Source organism: Sus scrofa, chromosome 14 (genome assembly GCF_054392235.1).
Source record: "Sus scrofa isolate SSC_HxYL_T2T_F1_AM1 chromosome 14, Sscrofa_HxYL_maternal_Yorkshire_Landrace_v2.0, whole genome shotgun sequence".
Classification (NCBI taxonomy): domain Eukaryota; kingdom Metazoa; phylum Chordata; class Mammalia; order Artiodactyla; family Suidae; genus Sus; species Sus scrofa.
The window spans coordinates 31,658,230-31,678,515 of record NC_139396.1 but is presented as its reverse complement, the minus strand read 5'-3'; the positions used below and the strand labels follow the sequence as shown (position 1 = coordinate 31,678,515).

General features: G+C 48.6%; 1 protein-coding gene across 4 annotated transcripts in view; it reads right to left on the bottom strand.

The window, feature by feature from the left end:
• The window catches only part of DPYSL2 (dihydropyrimidinase like 2), a 116,969-nt gene that overhangs the window by 59,993 nt on the left and 36,690 nt on the right, over positions 1-20,286 (bottom strand). For 2 of the 4 annotated variants that reach the window (XR_014828418.1, XM_001927796.6), the window contains exons 1-3: positions 17,315-17,617; positions 13,952-14,040; positions 12,019-12,203 (exon numbers count right to left, since the gene is read on the bottom strand). Coding sequence is in view for 3 of the 4 variants with exons in the window: in XM_001927796.6 (XP_001927831.1) it covers positions 12,019-12,203; positions 13,952-14,040; positions 17,315-17,353 (313 nt within the window). In the remaining variant the exon portion in view is untranslated. Of the gene's footprint in view, positions 1-12,018; positions 12,204-13,951; positions 14,041-16,432; positions 16,531-17,314; positions 17,618-20,286 lie in introns of those variants that run through there. The other 2 variants (XM_021073575.2, XM_001927801.7) reach the window with 2 other exon arrangements.

Genomic DNA, 20,286 nt, shown 5'->3' with positions numbered 1-20,286 from the left:
GCAACTAAGTCCACCATCCCCTCTCCAGAGACAGGGTGGGTCCACAGGGCCGGCTCACACTGGGGACTCAGAGTGGTCCCCACATTATCTGTCAAAAACCCCTCAAGATAGAGTTTTCTCACAAAACTCTCTATTTTTTTTTTTTTAATCTTTTTGCCTTTTTTAGGGCCGCTCCGTGGCACATGGAGGTTCCCAGGCTAGGGGTCTAACTGGAGCTGTTACCGCCAGCCTACACCACAGCCACAGCAACTTGGGATCCAAGCTGCATCTGCAACATACACCACAGCTCGTGGCAATGCCGGATCCTTAACCCACTGAGCAAAGCCAGGGATCGAACCCTCAACCTCATGGTTCCTAGTCAGATTCGATAACCACTGCGCCACAATGGGAACTCCATAAAACTCTCTTCTTGCCTTAAACTATGGGTCTGTTCTGTCTACTTTTTCTACCCTCATGATTTGTGGAGCTAATGAACCAAGGCAAAAAAGAGAAACAAAAAGCAATAATAAAGATTCCCAGCTGAATGAAAGCATGAGATGTGAAGGGCAAAGAAAAAGCTGCCGTCTGTCTCTGCCAAAATCGTCCACCCAGGGTCAGGGCCCAGCGCTGTCATCACTGAGGGGTCCAGTGCAGTCCTTCATTTGATGCCACAAGAGAGGATATGCCTGCCCAGAGAGGAGCAAGCTCTGAGTCCCCCAGGACTTCCACGCCACACGTCTCTGAGTGTGAGGCTCTCTCTAGCTAAAAGCTTCCTTAGCCAAAACACCCCCTGGGGAAGAATTTGTCACCAGCGCTGCCAGAGGAGTGACCCCAGGCAATGCACTGGAAGCCTGGCAAGCTGTCGGGCTGCGGGAAAGGCAAGGACTCCTTGCACAAGCCTCCTTGCACAGACCGTAATGAATCCACCATAAGAAACGAGGGCACCAGGCGTTCAACAGCACAGTAACGACCTATTATAAAGTTGGTCCCATTTGAATTCCTTCTCTGCCTGAAAATTCAAATCTAACAAGAGTTACTGACTGGATGAGCCGCTTGCTGATAACATCGTTGCATCTGTGGGGTCAAGTGTGTTGTCAAGAAATTTAAACCCCAAAGTTTCCAGCGATTATTTTGGGGCGGAGAGTGAAAAACAAATTTTTTTGTATGCAAAGCCATTTGAAAAGGCTTATAGACCGTTGTTTTTCCTGCAGCATTCAAAACAGGAACCCCAAGACATGAGCTTGAAAATGAAAGGAAGCTTGAATGTTCTTCCTCATCCCCCTCCTGTGGCAGTAAAGGGAGATAAACCATCTGGAATCAGCTGGGCTGTGACCACATTCTTGGATCAGGGGGGATGAACAGCAGATAGACAGACAGACAGACAGATAGATAGATAGATAGATAGATAGATAGATAGATAGATAGATAGATAGATAGATATCAGATTAGACAGATGGATGAAATAGATGATATAAATTTATACAGATAACAAAACAGATGTACAAACTAGGTATATAAGATAGATAAGAGATAAATTACATGGATACAGACGACTGACAGCTGACAGATTAGATAGACAATTGAGATTTAAAACAATTGGATGGCTAAATCATAGATTGTTTGATAGGTAGACAGATCAGTTGATTTATGCATGTGCCAAGAGTGTCACAATGATCATTTTTATATAATCTAGCACAGACTCATTTACTTTACATACTAAGAAATAAGAATCTATAGTCTCCAATTTATAGGCATGAAACTTTCCATCTAGAAATATGTCAGATGGTCACGTTCAAACAGAAAGTACAACAAAGGGGAAATTAAAATTTTCTTCTGATTGATGGAGCTCTCCTGTCCCTGTCCTGCCCAGTTCCTTGCAATCTCACCCTCTGGAACCCTCTGGTAAATTTCACCCAGCTGAGCGAGAAGAGCAAGAGAGAGGCTAGGACAGGGGATCTGAATGGTTGCCTTAAAAGTCTACAATTCTATGTTATTACCAGGCTCTTTTGATTTTTGCCTCACAGGCTCCCCACAAGGAAGGATTGCAGTTCTGATCTATCATTAGAGGGAGATTTGGTCATAAACACTATCGATTCAACCTAAAGACAGTGGGGTTTTCTCAGGGAAACCAGAACTGCAGGTGGCCCATAGGGCTGGGGGACAGTGATCCACATCCCAGCTCTACTCTGCCTTCAGCTCCCCTCTCACCTCACCACCCAGCCCTGTCCTGTTCATCACCTCTCAGCCCACTGACTCCCAGTCCTAACCAGTGCCCTGTTAGGCATCAGCCAAGTAAAACCTTCCAGGACACTGAGGAGAGCAACCGAAGGAAAAGGCCCCTTTCGGTCACCTAAGCTCAGCCCCACCCTGTTTCCTACGCTTCTGGAGGGCACCTGGCTACAGAACCCACCTATCCCAGGTCATAACAGTATAAGCCTCCTCCCTTTGCAAAGAGGACAGGATGCAGCAGGAAACTCAGAGCCAAGGGCATCTCTAGCTTTTAGGAAATGTTGGCACAATTTCGTTCAGTTTCAACAGAAGTGCAGTGGTTGGAACAGGCACAGCTCCTACCCCTAGACACCCTCAGAAGCTTTAAAACCATCAGAAAGCTAAAAAACCAAACATTTAAAAATTTAAAAACCATCAGAAAGCTAAAAAACCAGAAAGTTCCTGTGTGGCACAGTGGGTTAAGGATCTATTGTTGCCGCAGCTGTGACACAGGTTGCAACTGTGGTGCAGGTTCGATCCCTGGCCCGGGAACTTTCATGTGCTTCAAGTACAGTCAAAAACATTTTAAAATGGAAAAAATAAAACTACCTACACCCAAGCCCACCTAGAACAGTCAAGTCATAAGTTCTGGTCTCTGTGCTTACTGAAAACACTCCAGCAAACTCTAATGTACAATCGAGGTTGGTAACTGGCTCACTGCAAATTTCCCCTCACAGGACAGTTAGCTTTGACCAGAGACTGTCCCCGTCCCTATCATTAGGGGAACATTTAGTCACATTCAAAGGGAGCTGGCCCCCATCTGGGTTAACCAGAAAGAACTCTAATTTCTACTCCCTGCCATTCCCCTGGGTCATTACCATGGCAGTTCAGACAGACTAAAAGCAAGGAATTTGGGTAAATGGCTTCACCCAAGAAAGGCAGCCAGTCGGAGGCAGAACCCTCAAAACCCAGGGAAATAAATAATCATTTCCCGAGAAGAAACAGGGAGGTCTTCTCAAAAACCGAAAAGGGGAAATGGGGGGAAGGGCTGCAAATGGAGTGACTGGGGACCAGAGGTTGGGCAGTAGGTAGGAACATGAAGATCCCTTGACCACTTGCTTCCTAAGACAATCACTTATCCCTTTAAGACACTCTGTACCTTTAACTGTTTAAAGGACAGTGTTCACCTATTATGTCTTTTTTTTTTTGCTTGTTAAGGCCACATCCACAGCACATGGAAGGTCCCAGGCCAGGGGTCTAATCAGAGCTACAGCTGCCGGCCTACACCACAGCCACAGCAACACCAGATCTGAGCCACATCTGCAACCTACACCACAGCTCCTGGCAACATCAGATCCTTAACCCACTGAGCAAGGCCAGGGATCGAACCTGCAACCTCATGGTTACTAGTCAGTTTCGTTTCTGCTGCACTACAACAGGAACTCCCAAAATATGTCTTTTGTTTCTTTTTTGTTTTTGTTTTTGTTTGGTAATTGTGAAAAGACTCTCATGGAAAGCACAGCAAACCAATGCCAACTTTAAGCAGGGAAATGCAATGGATGCTTCATCCTAGTTACCTGTCTTGAACAAAAGGAAGTTCCTTCAACAAAACCACTGAAAACTCACAGTGTGGTTAGAAGATTTCCTCGGTGACTCAGTGGGTATGTCCCTTTTTACTAAGTACCCTCTCCCCCTACAACTCAACACAGAAGCTGTGCAGGGACCAGCCCGATTGCCAGGCTTCGGAAAGAACGTAAACAATGGGGGAAGGCAGAGACGGAATGAGGGGCTTCCAGTGGTGCTTCCCTAGGATTCCCCAGAGGCAGAGGGGCTGCCAAGAGAGGGAGGATGGGGAGACAGGGGGAGTATCTGGGCTCCCCCACAGCCCATCTCTCCAGCCAGGGCTACTCTGCTATCACCAGTCTCCCCTGCCAGGTAGAGGGTCCCACATAAGATTTCACGTGATGAGAGGGTGGCCCCAGGACCCCAATGTTAAAGCTCCCAAGAGGAGGAGGAGCCCAACATGTCCGTGTCCCTCCCCGACACCACGCCTGGCACCAGCTGTCACTCTGAGCCACAGGACTGACAGGACAGTCCTGCTCCATCAAAAGTCAATGAACGGGCTCTGGGAGCACCCACTGCTGAGCCTCTCCACACTCTGTGTACGACACCCACCGGCTAAATCAGAACTGGATCATGGAGGATGCAGGTTGCTTAAGAGCTGAGAAGGAAGTTCCTGTCGTGGCACAGCAGTAATGAGCCCAACTAGTATCCATGAGGTTGCCGGTTTGATCCCCACCTCGCTCAGTGAGTTAAGGATCCAGCATTGCCATGAGCTGTGGTGTAGGTCACAGACACCCCTCGGACCTGGCATTGCTGTGACTGTGGTGTGGGTCAGCACCTGCAGTTCCAATTTTACCCCTAGTCTGGGAACTTCCATTGCCTCAGGTGCAGCCCTAAAAAGCAAAAAAAAAAAAAGGAGTTGAGGAGTTCCCACTGTGGTGCAATGGGATCAACAGTGTCTCTACAGCAGCAGGGACTCGGGCTCGATCCCTGCCCCTGCACAGTGGGTTAAGGATCTGGCATTGCCACAGCTGAAGCATAGGTTGCAACTCTGGCTCAGATTTGATGCCTGGCCTGAGAACTCTACATGTCTCAGGACAGCCAAAGGACAAAAAGAGAGAGATGAAAGCCATTTGGTGATTTCCAAAGCTGTCACTGCTGTCTCAGCGCCTGGAGCCAGGCAAGAAACCCTGATGAGATGGGGATAACTTCACAATGTCCGGGAAATAGAGCCTAGCAGACCCTAAAGCCTGCTGGGCTCGGAGGTTGGCTGGTCAGGCCCAACCCAATATCCTCCTTCAGGAGCAGGACACATGGCAAAGTGTGCCTGGCCCTTTAGGAAAAGCAGAGCAACCTCTTAGGAAGCTTCATCTTCCTTGCTCTCTTCCTCCATTCTGCTCGGTACCAGGTATGGAGGATTCACCCCCAAAACCTGGGGAGTGCACGGATCCTTCCCATCCAGCCATTCATGGCTGAGATCTGCACGGTGACACCCCAGCAGCCCCAGTCCTGTGGGTCCTGATGGCTGAAGGCACTTGGGTCCAGGAAAAATGTGTGACCTCACCCAGTGGGGCCTGGAAGGACTGGAGGAGGAGCGGACAGAAAGAGGCCACACCCACAACCCATCAGATACCGTGGCTTTCCAATTGCCCAGCCACAGGCAGATTTTGCGGTGACGATTTTGGTCCTGGACTTTCAGACTTTCGTCTGATGTGGTTGGGCATTTTTGTAAACACTTTCTAACCCGAGACAAATGAACGATGCAAAGGGAATGATCAAAGTATCGATTACAGACACATCCATATTACACTGGTGTGTGTGTTCACATGTGCTACCCGTCAGAGGTGGGGAGCAAACCCAAATGCCACATGGATGAAGAAATGACAAGCAGTGGATGAGTCCCTGGAACCCTCGGAGCCACGTCTCCCCAGGCAGGGCTGCGGGATGCCGCCTTGCTGAGTTCTGGGCCTCCCGCCTCCGCACTCACGGCTCTCTGGGAAGGGCTTAACCAGCCCGAGGGGTTTACCACTGAGGATGACCACTGAGTCTGCCATGGTGCTCGGGGACCACCCTTGTGCACTTGGAGAGCCAGCTACCTCAAGGGAGGGCCAGCACGTAGGCCACTCTCCCCACCGCCTTCCGAAAGATGGAGGGAGCCACTGTCCCACTTTCCAACCTCCAGCCGATGCTCGGGCTCCAGGCTTCCCCTTCCAGCCTCCCTCCCCCAGCTGCTGCGACAGCTGGCTAGACCGCAGGGACCAGGGGCCAGGGCTAAAGAGTCAGCTGCTTCAGTGGAAATAAACACAATTAACACCAGTCGTGCAGACCCTCCTCCCCACTCCAGGATGAAGTGGGAAACCAAGACCCATTAGCCACTCATCCAATCCATTCAACCACGGGCATCAATGGAGTGCCTGCCTCAGGGGTGAGACACTACCGGGCGGGCAGGGAACAGAAAGACTAAAGAGGCAGAGGAATCTCAAGCAAACTGTTCCACAGGATGAGTGTTCTGAGGGCCAAGGCGTGAAAACAAACTGCCTGCCGAGGTGCACAGAGTAAGTGGTAGATGACAGCGAACGGGGCTGCCTGGGGGCTTTGGGACGGAAGGGAAGGGTATCCGTGCTGGGACAGTGGGAATGGGCTGCATTCTCTGAGCCAGGGGGACTAGGGGTGGAGGCAGTGTGGGCAATGCTAAGCTGCAGAAAGAGCCGGGACTGAATGGAGATGTGCAGGCTGCAGAGCTGGGAGATTCGGGCAGTGAGATGTTGGCTGGGGCCAAAATCCAGTGAAGAGGAATAAGGTCTGCATCAGTAAAGGGAGAGCTAACAGAGACAGAATTAACCCGATTCAGCACAGGGTGACTGTGGGTTCAAGCCTCACTCAGGGGCTGAGTGCCGGGAGAGAAGCAGGAGATGGAGAGAAGAGGATGAGTCTGACTGAGGACCCTTGGATGTGGGCACTGGGGCACTTCTAGAAGGGAAGTGACATATCCAGAATTCAGAGAGAGCCCCTTCCAGCGCTGGGGAGGCCATCTGTCCTCGCCTGGTCTGTGCCCAAGTCCCATCCTGGTCTCTGCTGTAGGGCAGCACCAGGGTGGGGAAGAAGCCCCTTTGGGTGTGTGTGTCCAGGGCTCCACACCCCCAAAGGAAAGCCCTGAGTTCAGTAGCAGAAATGCAGCAGGCTCCCTTCCTTGAGCAACAGCTTATGATTCTTAGCCTCTAGACTCTGTAGCTCAAGCACAGACCCCTGAGATCCCCACTTTCCAACAGCTCCCCTAGAGCACCTGTCAATCACCAGACTCAAGTACAGATCGACAGGTCCCATCAGCAGATTCCACTTCAAGGGGTTGGGTGGGGCCCCAAGTGGAACACCAGGGTACCCAGTCCGCTGACCATGCTTGGAGAACCACTGCTCCCAGCAAATGCTGGGGTCAGATCCTCCTGCGGCTGGAGCCTCCTAGCTCCGGCTCTGTGCAGACAGCAGAGATCCCAAGGGGGTCTCTATAGAGATGGGAGGTTGATGGCACACAGTAAGGGATGGAATGAAAATCACCACCACGGCTGAGTGACAACTGCCAGTGATATCATGGGTCCTCTTCTGATGCCTCCACGGTCAATCTTTGTGACAACTCTTCCCCATTTTGCAGATAGATGACCGAGGCTTGCAGTAAGGTCCCACAGCCAGCAAGTGGTGGAGCCACAGTTGCAGGTGTGCATTCCATACCTGCCACCTGCACTGATGCATGTGAGCGAGGGGGAGGGGGGAGTGCCCCTCCCTCTGGCCTCAGACTTTCCCTCTGTGAAGTGAAGACAACCATTCTCAACTGCTTCCTGGAGACTCTGGGGTCTTAACAACTCCGATGGTCATAAAGCCCCCTGGATACCTGCAGCGCCTTCCCCAAGCAGCATCCCTGCCACCTCCGTGATTCCTCAGCCGGTCTGGATGTCGCCTACAGGGCATGTCTAGAGCCTCTGCCCACCCATCACGGATGGAAAGGGCAAAGGACGTTCCCTCTGCCCGCACAAAGGGCCCCTTACAAAGATCTCATTGTGCAATTCTCAATGAGAGGCTCTGTTTGATGGCAATAATATTATTGTCTGCCGCTGACGTGTCACCTCCATTTCTAAACTGGGAACATTCAGCTATATTTTCCACCAAAGGCAGTGCCATTTCAGACTGAAATGGAGCCCCCAGGTCCTGTGACAGGTGATGACGTAGCTGCAGGTCCAGGGGACACAGCATGGGGAGACTCAGAAAGATGGTGGAAAGGGGATGCATCAGTACTGTGCTGATGTCCTTTAACAGCTTGTTTCTACACGTTTTGACTTGAATCTCTTCAAAGTGCCCAAAGGATTTAGTTCTGGTCGCAATACTCATTAAAGAAGCTGCAATCGCATATGATACCACTTATACGTGGAATCTAAAATATGGCACAAATGAACCTACCTATAAAATAGAAAGAGACTAACAGACATAGAGAACAGACTTGGGGTTGTCAAGGGGGAGAGAGATGTTTGGGGTTAGTAGATGCAAACTATCACATTTAGATGGAGAAGCAATGAGGTCCTACTGTACAGCACAGGAAACTACATCCAATCACTTGTTATAGAACATGATAGAAGATAATACGAGACAAAGAACATATATATATGTATAACTGGGTCACTCTGCTGTACAGCAGAAATTAGTACAACACTGTAAAGCAACTGTACTTTAAAAAAGTTTTTTTAAAAAAGGAACCTACGGGAGTTCCCGTCGTGGCTCAGTGGTTAACGAATCCCACTAGGAACCATGAGGTTGCGGGTTCCATCCCTGACCTTGCTCAGTGGGTTAAGGATCCGGCGTTGTCGTGAGCTGTGGTGTAGGTCGCAGATGCGGCTCAGATCCCGCATTGCTGTGGCTCTGGCGTAGGCCGGTGGCTACAGCTCCGATTCAACTCCGAGCCTGGGAACCTCCATATGCTATGGCAGCGGCCCAAGAAATGGCAAAATAAAAAGACAAAAAAAAAAAAGACCAAAAAAAAAGGAACTTACGATCTCATGGAAGGAGCAGGCCATAGGCACCAACCCATTAAGCCAGCTATTCCTCTTGGCAAGGCTCCCTCTATAAAGTATGCTCCAGCCGCTCCCTCACCTCGAGCAATGAGAAGTGTGTGACCAGCAAGCAGAACAAATAATCCTGATTTCCTCATCTGTATTATTACCATGTATCTCCTGAGGAAAAGGCAGGCAGGCCGTGGGAATGCTATTGAAGTTGGTACCAGGGTGCACATTTGCAAGAGTAGTTAATACTTTTCTCTGGATGTAAAAGCAGTGGAGTTTGTGGTGTGACAGCTCTGACCACATCCCCACAACCTCTGATCTCTTCTGTTCTTTGAGATTTGCTCATCAAATCTCTCTGCTCTCTGACAGCATCAGCAACCCTGCATTCAAATGCACTGGCATTCTGTCCAACCAAACAGGGCAGACAGTCTGATTCCTCCCTCCTCCTTCACTCTGATGTGCCGCAAAGCCACCTGCCTTCTATTCTGGGCCCCAGGATAGGTGAGGACTCGTAGAGTTGTCCCTCATCTCTGCACAGAAGGAACCCACCTGGTGGGAGAAGAAAGAAGCCTAGAGCCACTGAGAATGAAGGCCAAAGGGAAGGTCATGGTGCCAACAGGAAGGGATGTACCCTCGTGGTGAGGGTGTGGGAGAGAGGGAAGGCAGAAAGGGACAAAGCAGGAGAGGGGCCAAAGGATGGGTCCAGGGTGAGGAGTGAAGAGAATGCACATTCAGGAATGCAGGATGGGGTCTTTCGAGTAAGTCTGAGAGAAAGCAGAGCTTTCGTGGAACTACAGAGGGGAGTGCATTTGATTAGAGGCAAACACTGTCTCTGAGCTCAGGGAATCGCCAGCAGTGGGAGCTGGAAAGGGCACCCAGGGTCATGTGGCGAAAATCCTTCACTGTGCAGACGTGCAGCGCAAAGCAGTGAGATGACTCCTCCAAGGTCACACAGCAAGTTAGTGCCGGAGGGAGACCAGATGTCCAGACTCCTGCTTGGGAGTATTTCCATCTCGGAAGGTTGCCATTCAGCCCAAAGAGAGAAGTCACTGACCGCTCCCTTGGGAAACATCATTCGCTACTTATTAACACTCTGTGACCAAGGCATGGGCTTACTAAGGCCCCACAGGGACTCCAAAATGGGAGGTTATAACCTTGATTTGGCCTTCCAGGCTGCCACCTGTGCTTTTCCAAGCTCCAGTGTGGCTCTCCGGCCGGCCCTGGAGGAGGGGCAGAAATGCCTGCTGGTGCCAGCAAGTCCTGACAGATGCCACTGACAAGAGAAGGCATCTACACTAGGCCAGAGTCCCAAAGTGTGGTGCGTGCAGGGAACGCCCCCCCTGCCCCCTGCTCCCATCCCAAACACCACCCAGAAAGGCACCTTCTAGGTTAGAAGGTAACAAGCAGCAAGAAAGCAGTATGACTGGCTCCTTCCCATCAGTGATGACACCCCAAAGACCGGAAAGAACACGAGGTAAGTGTGTGGTTTAAAATGTAGTTGAGGAGTTCCCATTGTGGTGCAGTAGAAACGAATCTGACTGGGAACCATGAGGTTGAGGGTTCGATCCCTGGCCTTGCTCAGTGCGTTAAGGATCCAGCATTGCCATGAGCTGTGCTGTAGGTCGCAGACGAGGCTCAGATCTGGCATTGCTGTGGCTGTGGTGTAGACCGGCAGCTACAGCTTCAATCTGACCCCTAGCCTGGGAACCTCCATATGTTGTGGGTGCAGCCCTAAAAAGCAAAAAATAATAATAATAATAAAATGTAGTCGAGGTTGGACTACAAGGGGATGGCAACGTTCTTCTATGTGGCAGGGCAGATAAAAGGAAGCTCAGAAAGGGATCCTAAAGTTATGGGTAAAAAGGGCACCCTTCCAAAGTAACCAGTAGGACAGCAACCAGTAAGATAGGTTTCCCTAAAGAAGCAGCAACTAAGTTCTTTCTCCTTTGACCCTCTTCTGAGCTGAACTGGAAGCGTTTAAGACAGTCTGTATATTGACTTTCATGCTTCTATAAAATCTTTTTTTAAAAAATGAAATAATGCCACTTGCAGCAACGTGGATGGACTAAGGAGTCTCATATTAAGTGAACTAAGACAAAGACAAATATCATGTGATACCAATTATATGTGGATTCTAACAAAATGATACAAATGAACTTCTTTAAAAAACAGAAATAGACTTACAGACATAGAAAATAAACTTACTGTTACCAAAGGGGAATGGGGCAGAGAAAGGGATGAATTAGGAGTTTGGGATTAATAAATACACACTACTATATATAAAATACATAACCAACAGGGACCTAATGTACAGCACAGGGAACTATACTCAGTCTCTTGTCATAACCTATAATGGAAAAGCATCTGAATCACTTGCTGTGCACCTGACACTAACACAGCATGGTAAATCAACTACACTTGAATAAAAAAATTAAAAATATGTGTCTGATGTGCCACTGTGCAGTCTGCCTCCCTCCTCAACATCAAAATGGTATTTGTCAAAGGGACAATCAACAGGCATGCAGGAAACTGACCATTCACAAAAGCAAACGCTTCCCATTTGTTACGTTATTTAGGTTTGGCTGAATGAAAAACATAAATCCTTTGGAGAAATATACAAAGGGCACCCAGCTGTTCCTGGCAACAATTTTCACATCTAAACAACTGCTATCTGTGGATCCTTCTTCCAAGCAGGACTGCCCCATTCCATTTATGTCAAAACCAGACCAGGAAGTCATCTCCCCATTTGCTTTTCTTATCAGTGGAACTGAAGTTCCTGGTTAAACAGTTCGTTTGCTGTACCCCATCCTCATTCCAAGAAGATACACCCTCAGGAATCTTTAAAAGTCAGAGTCAAATACTTGAGAGCACAAGCTCAAAAAAGTGATAGCTTTGAAGATGACTCCAAATGATGTGTTTTCAAAGCGACCACAATCAAATCCCATTTTCAGCTTAAGGAAGATAAATATTCTCAAGCAGAGAAAGCAAGAAGCCCCTTCTTAATCCTACCAAAATTCTCTAGAGGTGTATTCTCAAGTTCAACTGGAGACCCTCAGAGTTGGACAGAAAAGGAGATTAATGCTGGCCCACTGCCACCCCTATACATGGGAGCCCATCCCCTGCTCCATTCAGCAACCTTTAGGAGGAAAGACACAAACAACCCAGGCTGATTTTCAAAAGAGAACAGTTCCCAAGTGCTACGAGTACTGGTTGTCGGCTGTCTTACTGATCATGGTGGTTCCCCCAGCCAGGGCTGCCTTGGTGCCTTGGAAGAAGTCATCAGCTGAGGTCATCCCCTGATCAGGCATCTGGAAGCGGGTATGGACATCGATCCCTCCAGGGATCACCATTCTGGAATGGGCTTCGATGGTCTTCACCCCTCCTGGTACAATCAGGTTTTCTCCTATTTGCCTAAAATAAATCACAGTGGGTGGGTGATCACAGTTATAAATAAACGTCCCTGAATCAGATGGGATCTGACAGACATTTTCACCAAGCCATAAACAATCCTCCCTACGTCCCAAAGACTCTTCAGATTATAGTTATTATTCATAATCTGGGCGCCCCCTTCTCCCCCCACCCCACCCCACCCCCGCCACCATTCCCTACCCCCAAGAGGCAATGCAGAACATACTAGAAAACAAAATTTAAATAAAGCATCTGAGGCCAGTCAAAGACACTTATAGTTATCAGAAAACCCCTATGATCGAATGACAACAAAACCCCAAGATATTTACATAAAATACCACCACACTTTCTTTATAACACACTCAGTTGAGCTAATTATCCTATAGCAATTTTCTCCAGACCCGGCTGTACTTTACGAACTTCTATGTTCACTATATCCTTTTCAAGAAAGAGAAATAAGGGGTAGAAGGGTAGGGGATAGAACAAAACCAAGCAAAAAATAATACCAATAAGAGAACACTGGGATGGAAACCACTTAAATTTGGAAGCCTGTGATCGGCACCTCGGATAATAAAGGCAGAAAAATTAATATTCACGAAGTTGGGTAACATGGATTCATTTCCAGTTTCTAAAAAATATCTCTGCTACATCTTTAGGCCAGTTTTTTGCAAAGGAAAAAGTAATCAAGGAGGAGTTGGTCAAGTTCTAAAAACAAATTAGTGGTGACTAAAAATAGCATACAGGCTTGTTCACTTTTAGGCCAGTTTTACAGACCAGCTCATGATGCTTTCCAATGGGGGGGGTGGGGAGTGGAACATGAAAGTCATGGTATTTGAGAGCCTGGAGCTGAGACTGTCACAAGCAAACACACATGGAGAAAACATTAAATGCGGAAATGTTAAAACCTCTTTTAGGGTCATAAATCAGGGTGTGAGTTCCCAGGCAAAGACATATGCACTACAACCTTCCACTCCTCTGGACTGGTGGTTCGCTGCTCACCCTTGAGAAATGCTGCTTATTTAAAAGATGTCATTTGCTGCGATGTTTGTCTTTAAACAGATGTGCTGTTTCTCCAGGCCCCTGTGAGCTATCCCGGTTGGAAGGGCTCAAGAATCCTGGGATGTACCCAGCTCCCTTAACTCTCTGGGGTCCACTAACACCCTAATTCTCTATTGTTTTCTCCTCTGAATCACAATACACAATAAACACAGGGGCTCTCCTATGCGTGTTAGCTGCCACTTAAAGAATGAAACCTACAATTCCCTCAGGATGAGGCAGTAATTCATCTCTGTTACTTAGTAATTAATTTGGTGTCCTTTGGCCCGGAGTGACTTTGATTCCTGACTAAGAAAGCAGATGTGCTTTACGAGAGAAGAGGCTGTATGTCACGTTTGCGTCCTTTGATGGGGCAATCCGGGCCCCCACAACTACATTCTAGGAAAACCTTGAATAGAACCAAAAAGATCCTAAACCAAGTGTTTGAGCCGGCAACAAGGAGATGTTGTATCACCTCGATTAAAAATAGGCAATTATATAACACAGGAGGAAATGGGTGTGCCTTTAATTGTGACTTCAAATTTTCTAAATCTGAGTTTTCAAATTTACCAATTACCCCCAATCAACCTGAGCTTAAACGGATGCTGACTGAGTCTCCCCCTGGACTAACGCTTGATACTAGAGTGTGGATTGCAGGTAACACATAGGAACACTGCAAGGTACCCAAATTTGTCTAGGTATTGAGTTACACTTACTTGATCAACCCATCTTCCATGTATATGTCTGCATAGAACGACTGGTCATCATTAACAATTTTACCTCCTTTGATCAGAAGACGATCACTCTGAAAGAAAGAAGCAATAAGGTCACAACGCATACCTGAGCCAAGAAAAATGTTGATACTGAGATAAACAAGCTAAAGGCATACTCCCACTATTCGAAAGTGATGCTCAAAATAAGCCAATTTTGGAAAAACTCAGTGACAAAAATGAACCTGTAAGTGACAACCTATTCATCAGGCAAAGTTCAAAGTTTACCCTAGGTGGTGGGGGGGGACATCTCTTTTCATTAGACCTGCAAGCAAAAAAGAATGGGAAAAAAAAGCCTAACAAACTCCCTTTAAAGAACAATAAAAACATTTCAGATAAAGAAGACAATCGCTCTAAATGGGGCTTTAGGCTAAACTTGGTTTAAAAAAAAAACACACCCACGTGGTGGGGAAGTCAATTCTTGGCAAGGTTTGTGTCGGGAAAATTAACCAAAAGTCTGTTGTCATGGGATCCTCAATACAAACACACTGGGTTCAGCCATAGCAAGGTTTCAATTCAATATGTTTTTTATAGTTGCATTTATCTTTGAGGTGAATCACAGCAATGGGAGCAAAGGGGGGAAGAAACACTTCAAACATGCACCATCTTAACTATTAAGCTGTTACGAAAAAGGTAAAATTTTAGGATAAAGTAAGTGAGATAATAAGTTCTAAAATCTAACACCATTACTGACTGTCAATGTACTTATATTTTAATTGGTGCCCAAAAAAAAAAACATACAACAAGCAGCACATAAGGATCAAGAATGTAACAGCAATGTTACATTATGATTTACCTCTATCCCAAAGGCTGTTGATGGAATAGGATGTTAAAATCCTGTGTTCAATGGATTATTATTCCAGACTGAGTTTAAATGATTACCCTTTTAATATGCAAAACACTTCAAAGAATGGCATTCATTTTGACCACGATTAACCAGAAAGAAAATTATAGCAACTTCTTTAAAATATATATATAAGCTACTGGAGACCTAAGAAAAAAGATACTTTTACACATAAATGCACACACACCTAGGTTTACAAAGTATTTATTGTTTCTCTAACATAATGAAAACAGTAAGATTATTTTAATTGTGTACACAGTGGAGGCCTTCATTCTGCTGCAGACTTTGGAAAGTCAAATGGGAAGAAACAGACAGTGACAATTCCTCCATTTATATAAGGTAAATGTAAAGGCCTTTACCAAATCCTGTCTTATAAACCATGTGACCCAAGCCTCTGTGAGGTGAATGGAGCTAGACTCTTGTTCCCACTACGAAGAAATTGAGGCTCAGAGAGGTTAAGCCACTGGCCCAAGGTCGCCTGATCCAGTGCATGTATTTCTGTCTGCAATAATCACCGTCTTCCCCAGAATCCAGCTTTGACTGGATAAACATCGCCTGGGAGGCAAGGAGGAGCCCTGCCCTTCACCACCTGCTCCCTTAGTCATTGCGGTACCTGTTCCAGCCATCACTGCAAATCCAGAGCCAACAGTATGTGGAGAAAAAAATGAAACATCACAGCCTTGCTCGCTCAAGTGGCTTCTTACATAAGAGTCTGGCAGTGCTGATGGAGGGAGAAAAACCATGCTATAGGTTCTACCACCAAGCAACCAGATTTTTTAAAAGGGTAGTGGGAGCGCTCTTTTTAAAAAAAAAAAAAAAAAAAAGTCTTGTTGATTGTTTGCTTTTCAAATTTTTTCTCCCCACACTGTCAAAACGAAACTGCCCTTTTCATTCACGAAGACAGCAGACTACTTGAGGCTTGGTGCAAATCTGCTCCCCACCCCCTCTCGCCAGATTCCTTCCTCTGGTGCAAGAAACACTTAATGTTCGGTGTGGTTCCCCGTGTTCCCCCAGCCCCCCGCGCCCGGATCCCTGGTGCTCCAGGGATCTTGGGTCTTTGGCCTTCAAGAAAAAAAGCTAGAGCCCACCCTCTCTGTAGAAAAGCTCAACCTATAAAATCCTCCCAGGCACACGCCCCCTCCCCTGTGCATTTGTTCCCACATCTCTCTCCCGCGGATGGGTGTGCCCTTGTGCATCCAGAGGAAGCCTGGGTGCCCGTGGCTAAGTAGGAAACCAGAGCGAAAACGCGCCCCTAAACCCAGCCCTAAACATATCTTGATTTTCAAAGATCCTTTCGGTCACTGCCTCAGCCCTGGGTTCTACCCAGCAATCAGCTGGCCAATTGCACATCATTATATAACAATGAATTTCCCTGGCGTTCCTCCCTCCTCGGGAGTACATTCGGAGATGCAGAGAACTAGGACTGGGAGATTCTTCCAGGAAAAGATGGGGAGATGGGAGGGGGGCGGGGGAAAAGCGGCAACGAGAACCTGTGTTCATCGCGCAGGCATCACGAAGTCATCCCTTAGAGCTTCTCATGATTTACTAACAACCCCAGGCCCCAGAGCTGCGCCGACACCTACCGCCGCCGCGATCATTGTCTGGCTGAGGCCCGGCCGGGCCATCTGCTCCGCGCGTCGCGCAGCGCCATTACCTCCCCAAGCCCGGCTCGGCGCTGTCCCCAACGCCCACCCTCCCAAACCGCTTTGTATGCGCCAACACGGGCGCCTCCCAGGCTGCAGATAGAGCAAGAAGACACAAGAAAGCGAGTCCAGAGCCCTGCCAGGGCCCCAGCCCAAAAGCTTTGGGTGAGAAAGCCGAGGGGGCCACCCCAAATCGGCCCTGGTCAACAAAAAGCCTATGCCCGCCCCCTCCCCTTTTCCTCTGCTCATCACCGAGTCCCTGTTTTTTCATTCCCGTTTCCACAGTATCTGGTACACCCAGCCCTTTTCAGCATCCCTCGACTGTCATTACGCCTCCGGCTGAAACCCGCTCCTTTTACTGAGGAGCCGGAGGAAGGCTCCAGAAAGCCCTTTATGGTGGAGGCGGGAGACACAGGGAGAATCCATTTCCACATCTCCCAGCCAGCTCCTGGAGTCCAGCCCCGCAGCACGCAGCCCGGAGAACAATATCCGAGCTTCAACCATGCATATTCAATCTGGCATCCATTTGCTTACACCCCACAGGCCAGCACTGCAGCATCTCGCTCTGACAATAAAAGGATACGGCGAATCTGGCGCGCTACCTACAACGACCCTAATGCACTCACGCTCCTATTTTAATGCCTTAGAAACGATGTGGCTTCCAATTCACTTCTTCAGCAACAAGGGGGAAAATGAGGAGAAAAAAAAAAAAAAGTTGGATCCCTTCCTCCCCCACCTTTAAAAAAATTCCTTCGATGTTCTGGTCTAAGCAACATTAAAAGGTTGCTGGTCTAGCGCAGATTTCCCAAGTACCAAACTCACCGTGATGCGTGGAATATTTTTCTTCCCCTGATAAGACATCTCTCTCCTGGGAAAAAATTAATTTCAAGAGAGTAGCTTTAAAACAAAAATTGCCAGAAAAGAGACTTGGTATTTTTTGCAGGATTGAAAAATGTGCAGCCCCCTAGCTGGTCTTGCTGATAGCAAATTTCAGCAACGTAAGAGATAAATGCAATCCTCTGCCTCTCTTTTTCCCTCTCCTCCAACACTACCCCAGCTAGGGCAGAAAAAAAGAAAGAGAGAGAGAGAACAGGAGGGAAGGGGGTGGAAATAAACTACAGCAATAAAAGCCTCGGTTCAAGTCAGCCACCGCGGCGCATGCGCCACCAGCCACTCCCTTTCCTCTCAGGCCAAAGCCATCCGCTTCGAGAGAGACGAGTCCTGATTGGCCACAATCGTGGTATATGCAAATGAGCGCGGGCGGGGAGGGGAGCGGCGCGAGAGCGCGAATTGCGGCAGTGTGCGGCCGAGGGCGGCGGTCGGTGCGTGCGCCCGAGTGGGGAGCGCGCCTTTCGCGCCCTTTCTTCGGGTCGATTCGTCTGCGACGGGGGCTGGCTGGAGCCCCAAATGCAGCATCTGCAACGCAGGGACAGCGGGGGGTGGTCATCACGGACGGGGGGCGCCCACCCTCGAGGCGCTGGGCCTCAGGGTGGCCTGGCCGGCACGCACCCGCTTGCGCGCGCCGCGGTGGATGCCCGCCCGCGCGCCAATCCGCGGAGGCCGCCGCTGCAGCCCCGCGTGGGGTGACTGCGCCGAGCCAATGGCTTTGCTGGCGGCGAGCGCGCGACTACAAGGCCGGTCGGCGCCGCGCCGCCCGGGAGGGGCGCCCGAGCCCTCCTCCCGCCGCCCTCGCCTTTCGCGAAGGCTCCCTCGGCCTCCGCCCAGGAGTCGACCGGGGAATTTAGATGGCAGCGAGCGGGGAGAAGGGGAGTGGAGGGGAGAGGCTCCGCGCGGCGCCCGCCACGCCCGGCCTCGGAAAAGGGCGGCTGGACGCCGGCCTGCTAGCGGCAGGCGCCCGACTGGGCTCTCCAGGGGCGGAGGGGCACGGGCCCGGGGTGAGGCTGCGGAGAGGAAGTGAAACTGGAGGCCCGGCGCCGGGCATCCGTGCCTGGCTGCTGGGAAGTCCGAAGCCCTCGCTGCCCAAAGTCGGGAAGGAAGACAGCCAGGGAAGGCTGTAGGCTTCTGCTGGGGATGGAAACCCCGCCCTGAAAAGTCCCTTTGTGCCTTGGGGTCGCAAGGAACTTGGGGTTGGAGAGCGGGGGCAGCAGCGGCCTGATCCATTCTAGGGCCCAGTTTTCTGTAACAGTCATGCTCACCCTACACCCATTTAGGTGATGTTGCGGGGAGGGGGCGCGTTTTGCTGCTACCTCAAGTTCTGTTGAAGAGAAACTGTTGGGATTCACAGCCCAAAGGATTTACACTGCTGTAGATAGACCCCGCATCATATAATAAAGCAGAAAGCCAGATGAACATGAGAAGCAGGAGGAATGAAAGAACGCTTATATCCACTTAGCACCCCCCCAAAAAAAAGGGAACCTAAGTCAGAGGACACGTCCCAGAATCAGTTTAAAACACAGGGCAGTCTTGACTCCTGCTCAGATCCTAGCCACACAGAGGGCATTCGAGGCCTGGCCTCTTGAGCTAGCAATTGAACAGAATGAGACCCCCCCTTGGCTCTGTCCAAGTTCTGCTCTGATGCTCTTACTTCAGAAACCCAGGGAAAGGAAAAGCTGGACCAGCTGATCCCAAGCAATCTACCAAAGGTCATGCCTTTGGAAGGTTGCCCAGTCAGGTACAATAGCTAAAACCTTTGGGCTGGCCCATGGCTTTCGGCTTCTCTGCAAGAGAGCTAACAATAGATAGACTCTCTCCATAATTCTAGGCCTTCAGGCAATCAGGGGAAAAAAAGAATCTATTTAATTGGCTCACACTTGCTCAGCAAAGATTAGCCAGATAAATGCAAACTAATCCTGAGGCTACTGTAGGCCCACGTTTCAAAGTCTTTCTGCATCTGGCTGCCCTGGCCACTTGGGATGATTATCTGTCCATGCAGAAGGTGTTAAAGGCACCCTATCACACCTATTCCTATAAATTCTAAAGTCCCAGAAAAGGGATGTGGGGCATGCAGCAGGCTTCCCAGTCTGGTTAATGCATTCACGTTGCAATTAACTGTGCATCTTAAAAAAGGAGCACTTCCCCCTTCCAACTGTGTGATGTGCTAAGAACCAGGTGAACTGAAGTCAGCAAGTATTGGTGTCAGCCTGTAGGGGTTAAAGTCACGAGTCTGAGAAAGCACAGAACGTGCCCTCCCAATCCCCAAAAGCCCACTACAGATTGTAACTAGGAGTGGGGAGGGGGCGGCAGGGGAATGAATGTCCTGTTAAATCATAACGAAAACACTGTGTGGCAAACAAGTAAAGAATGAGAGTCACATTAATTTAAAACAAAATAACTTCTAAGTATATTATTTGCTTATTTTCTTTCTGTTCTCCTGCTCCTGAATTGCTTGATCTTAATGGCTTTAACTGCACTTTGTTATTCATCAGTTGGCCAGTTGAATGTTTTGCTTTGTAATAAAAGTTCTCAAGAGCTTATTTGTCCATCTTACTTGTATCAGTCTTATTTCTGGCCTCACTGACAGGAGGTTCCCTAGTCCATGATAATTGACATTACCACTCATAAACATCCAAAGGTGTAAGGTTTAAATTGCTTTGTCTGTTCTGAGTAGAGCCTCGGCATATTTGGCACATAGAAGATGCCAAATAGTTTTAACTGATCTAGGAAAAGAACTGTCAGCAATCTGCATTTCTTACCACACTTATCGCTCAATACAATGCAGAGTAGAGGATGTAGGGAAAATTTTCCACCCACTGATTGACTTATATATTTACAGTATTTTTTGCCTTTGGACAAACACTCAATGACAATTGCCTTTAAAGTTATAAACCATGGCC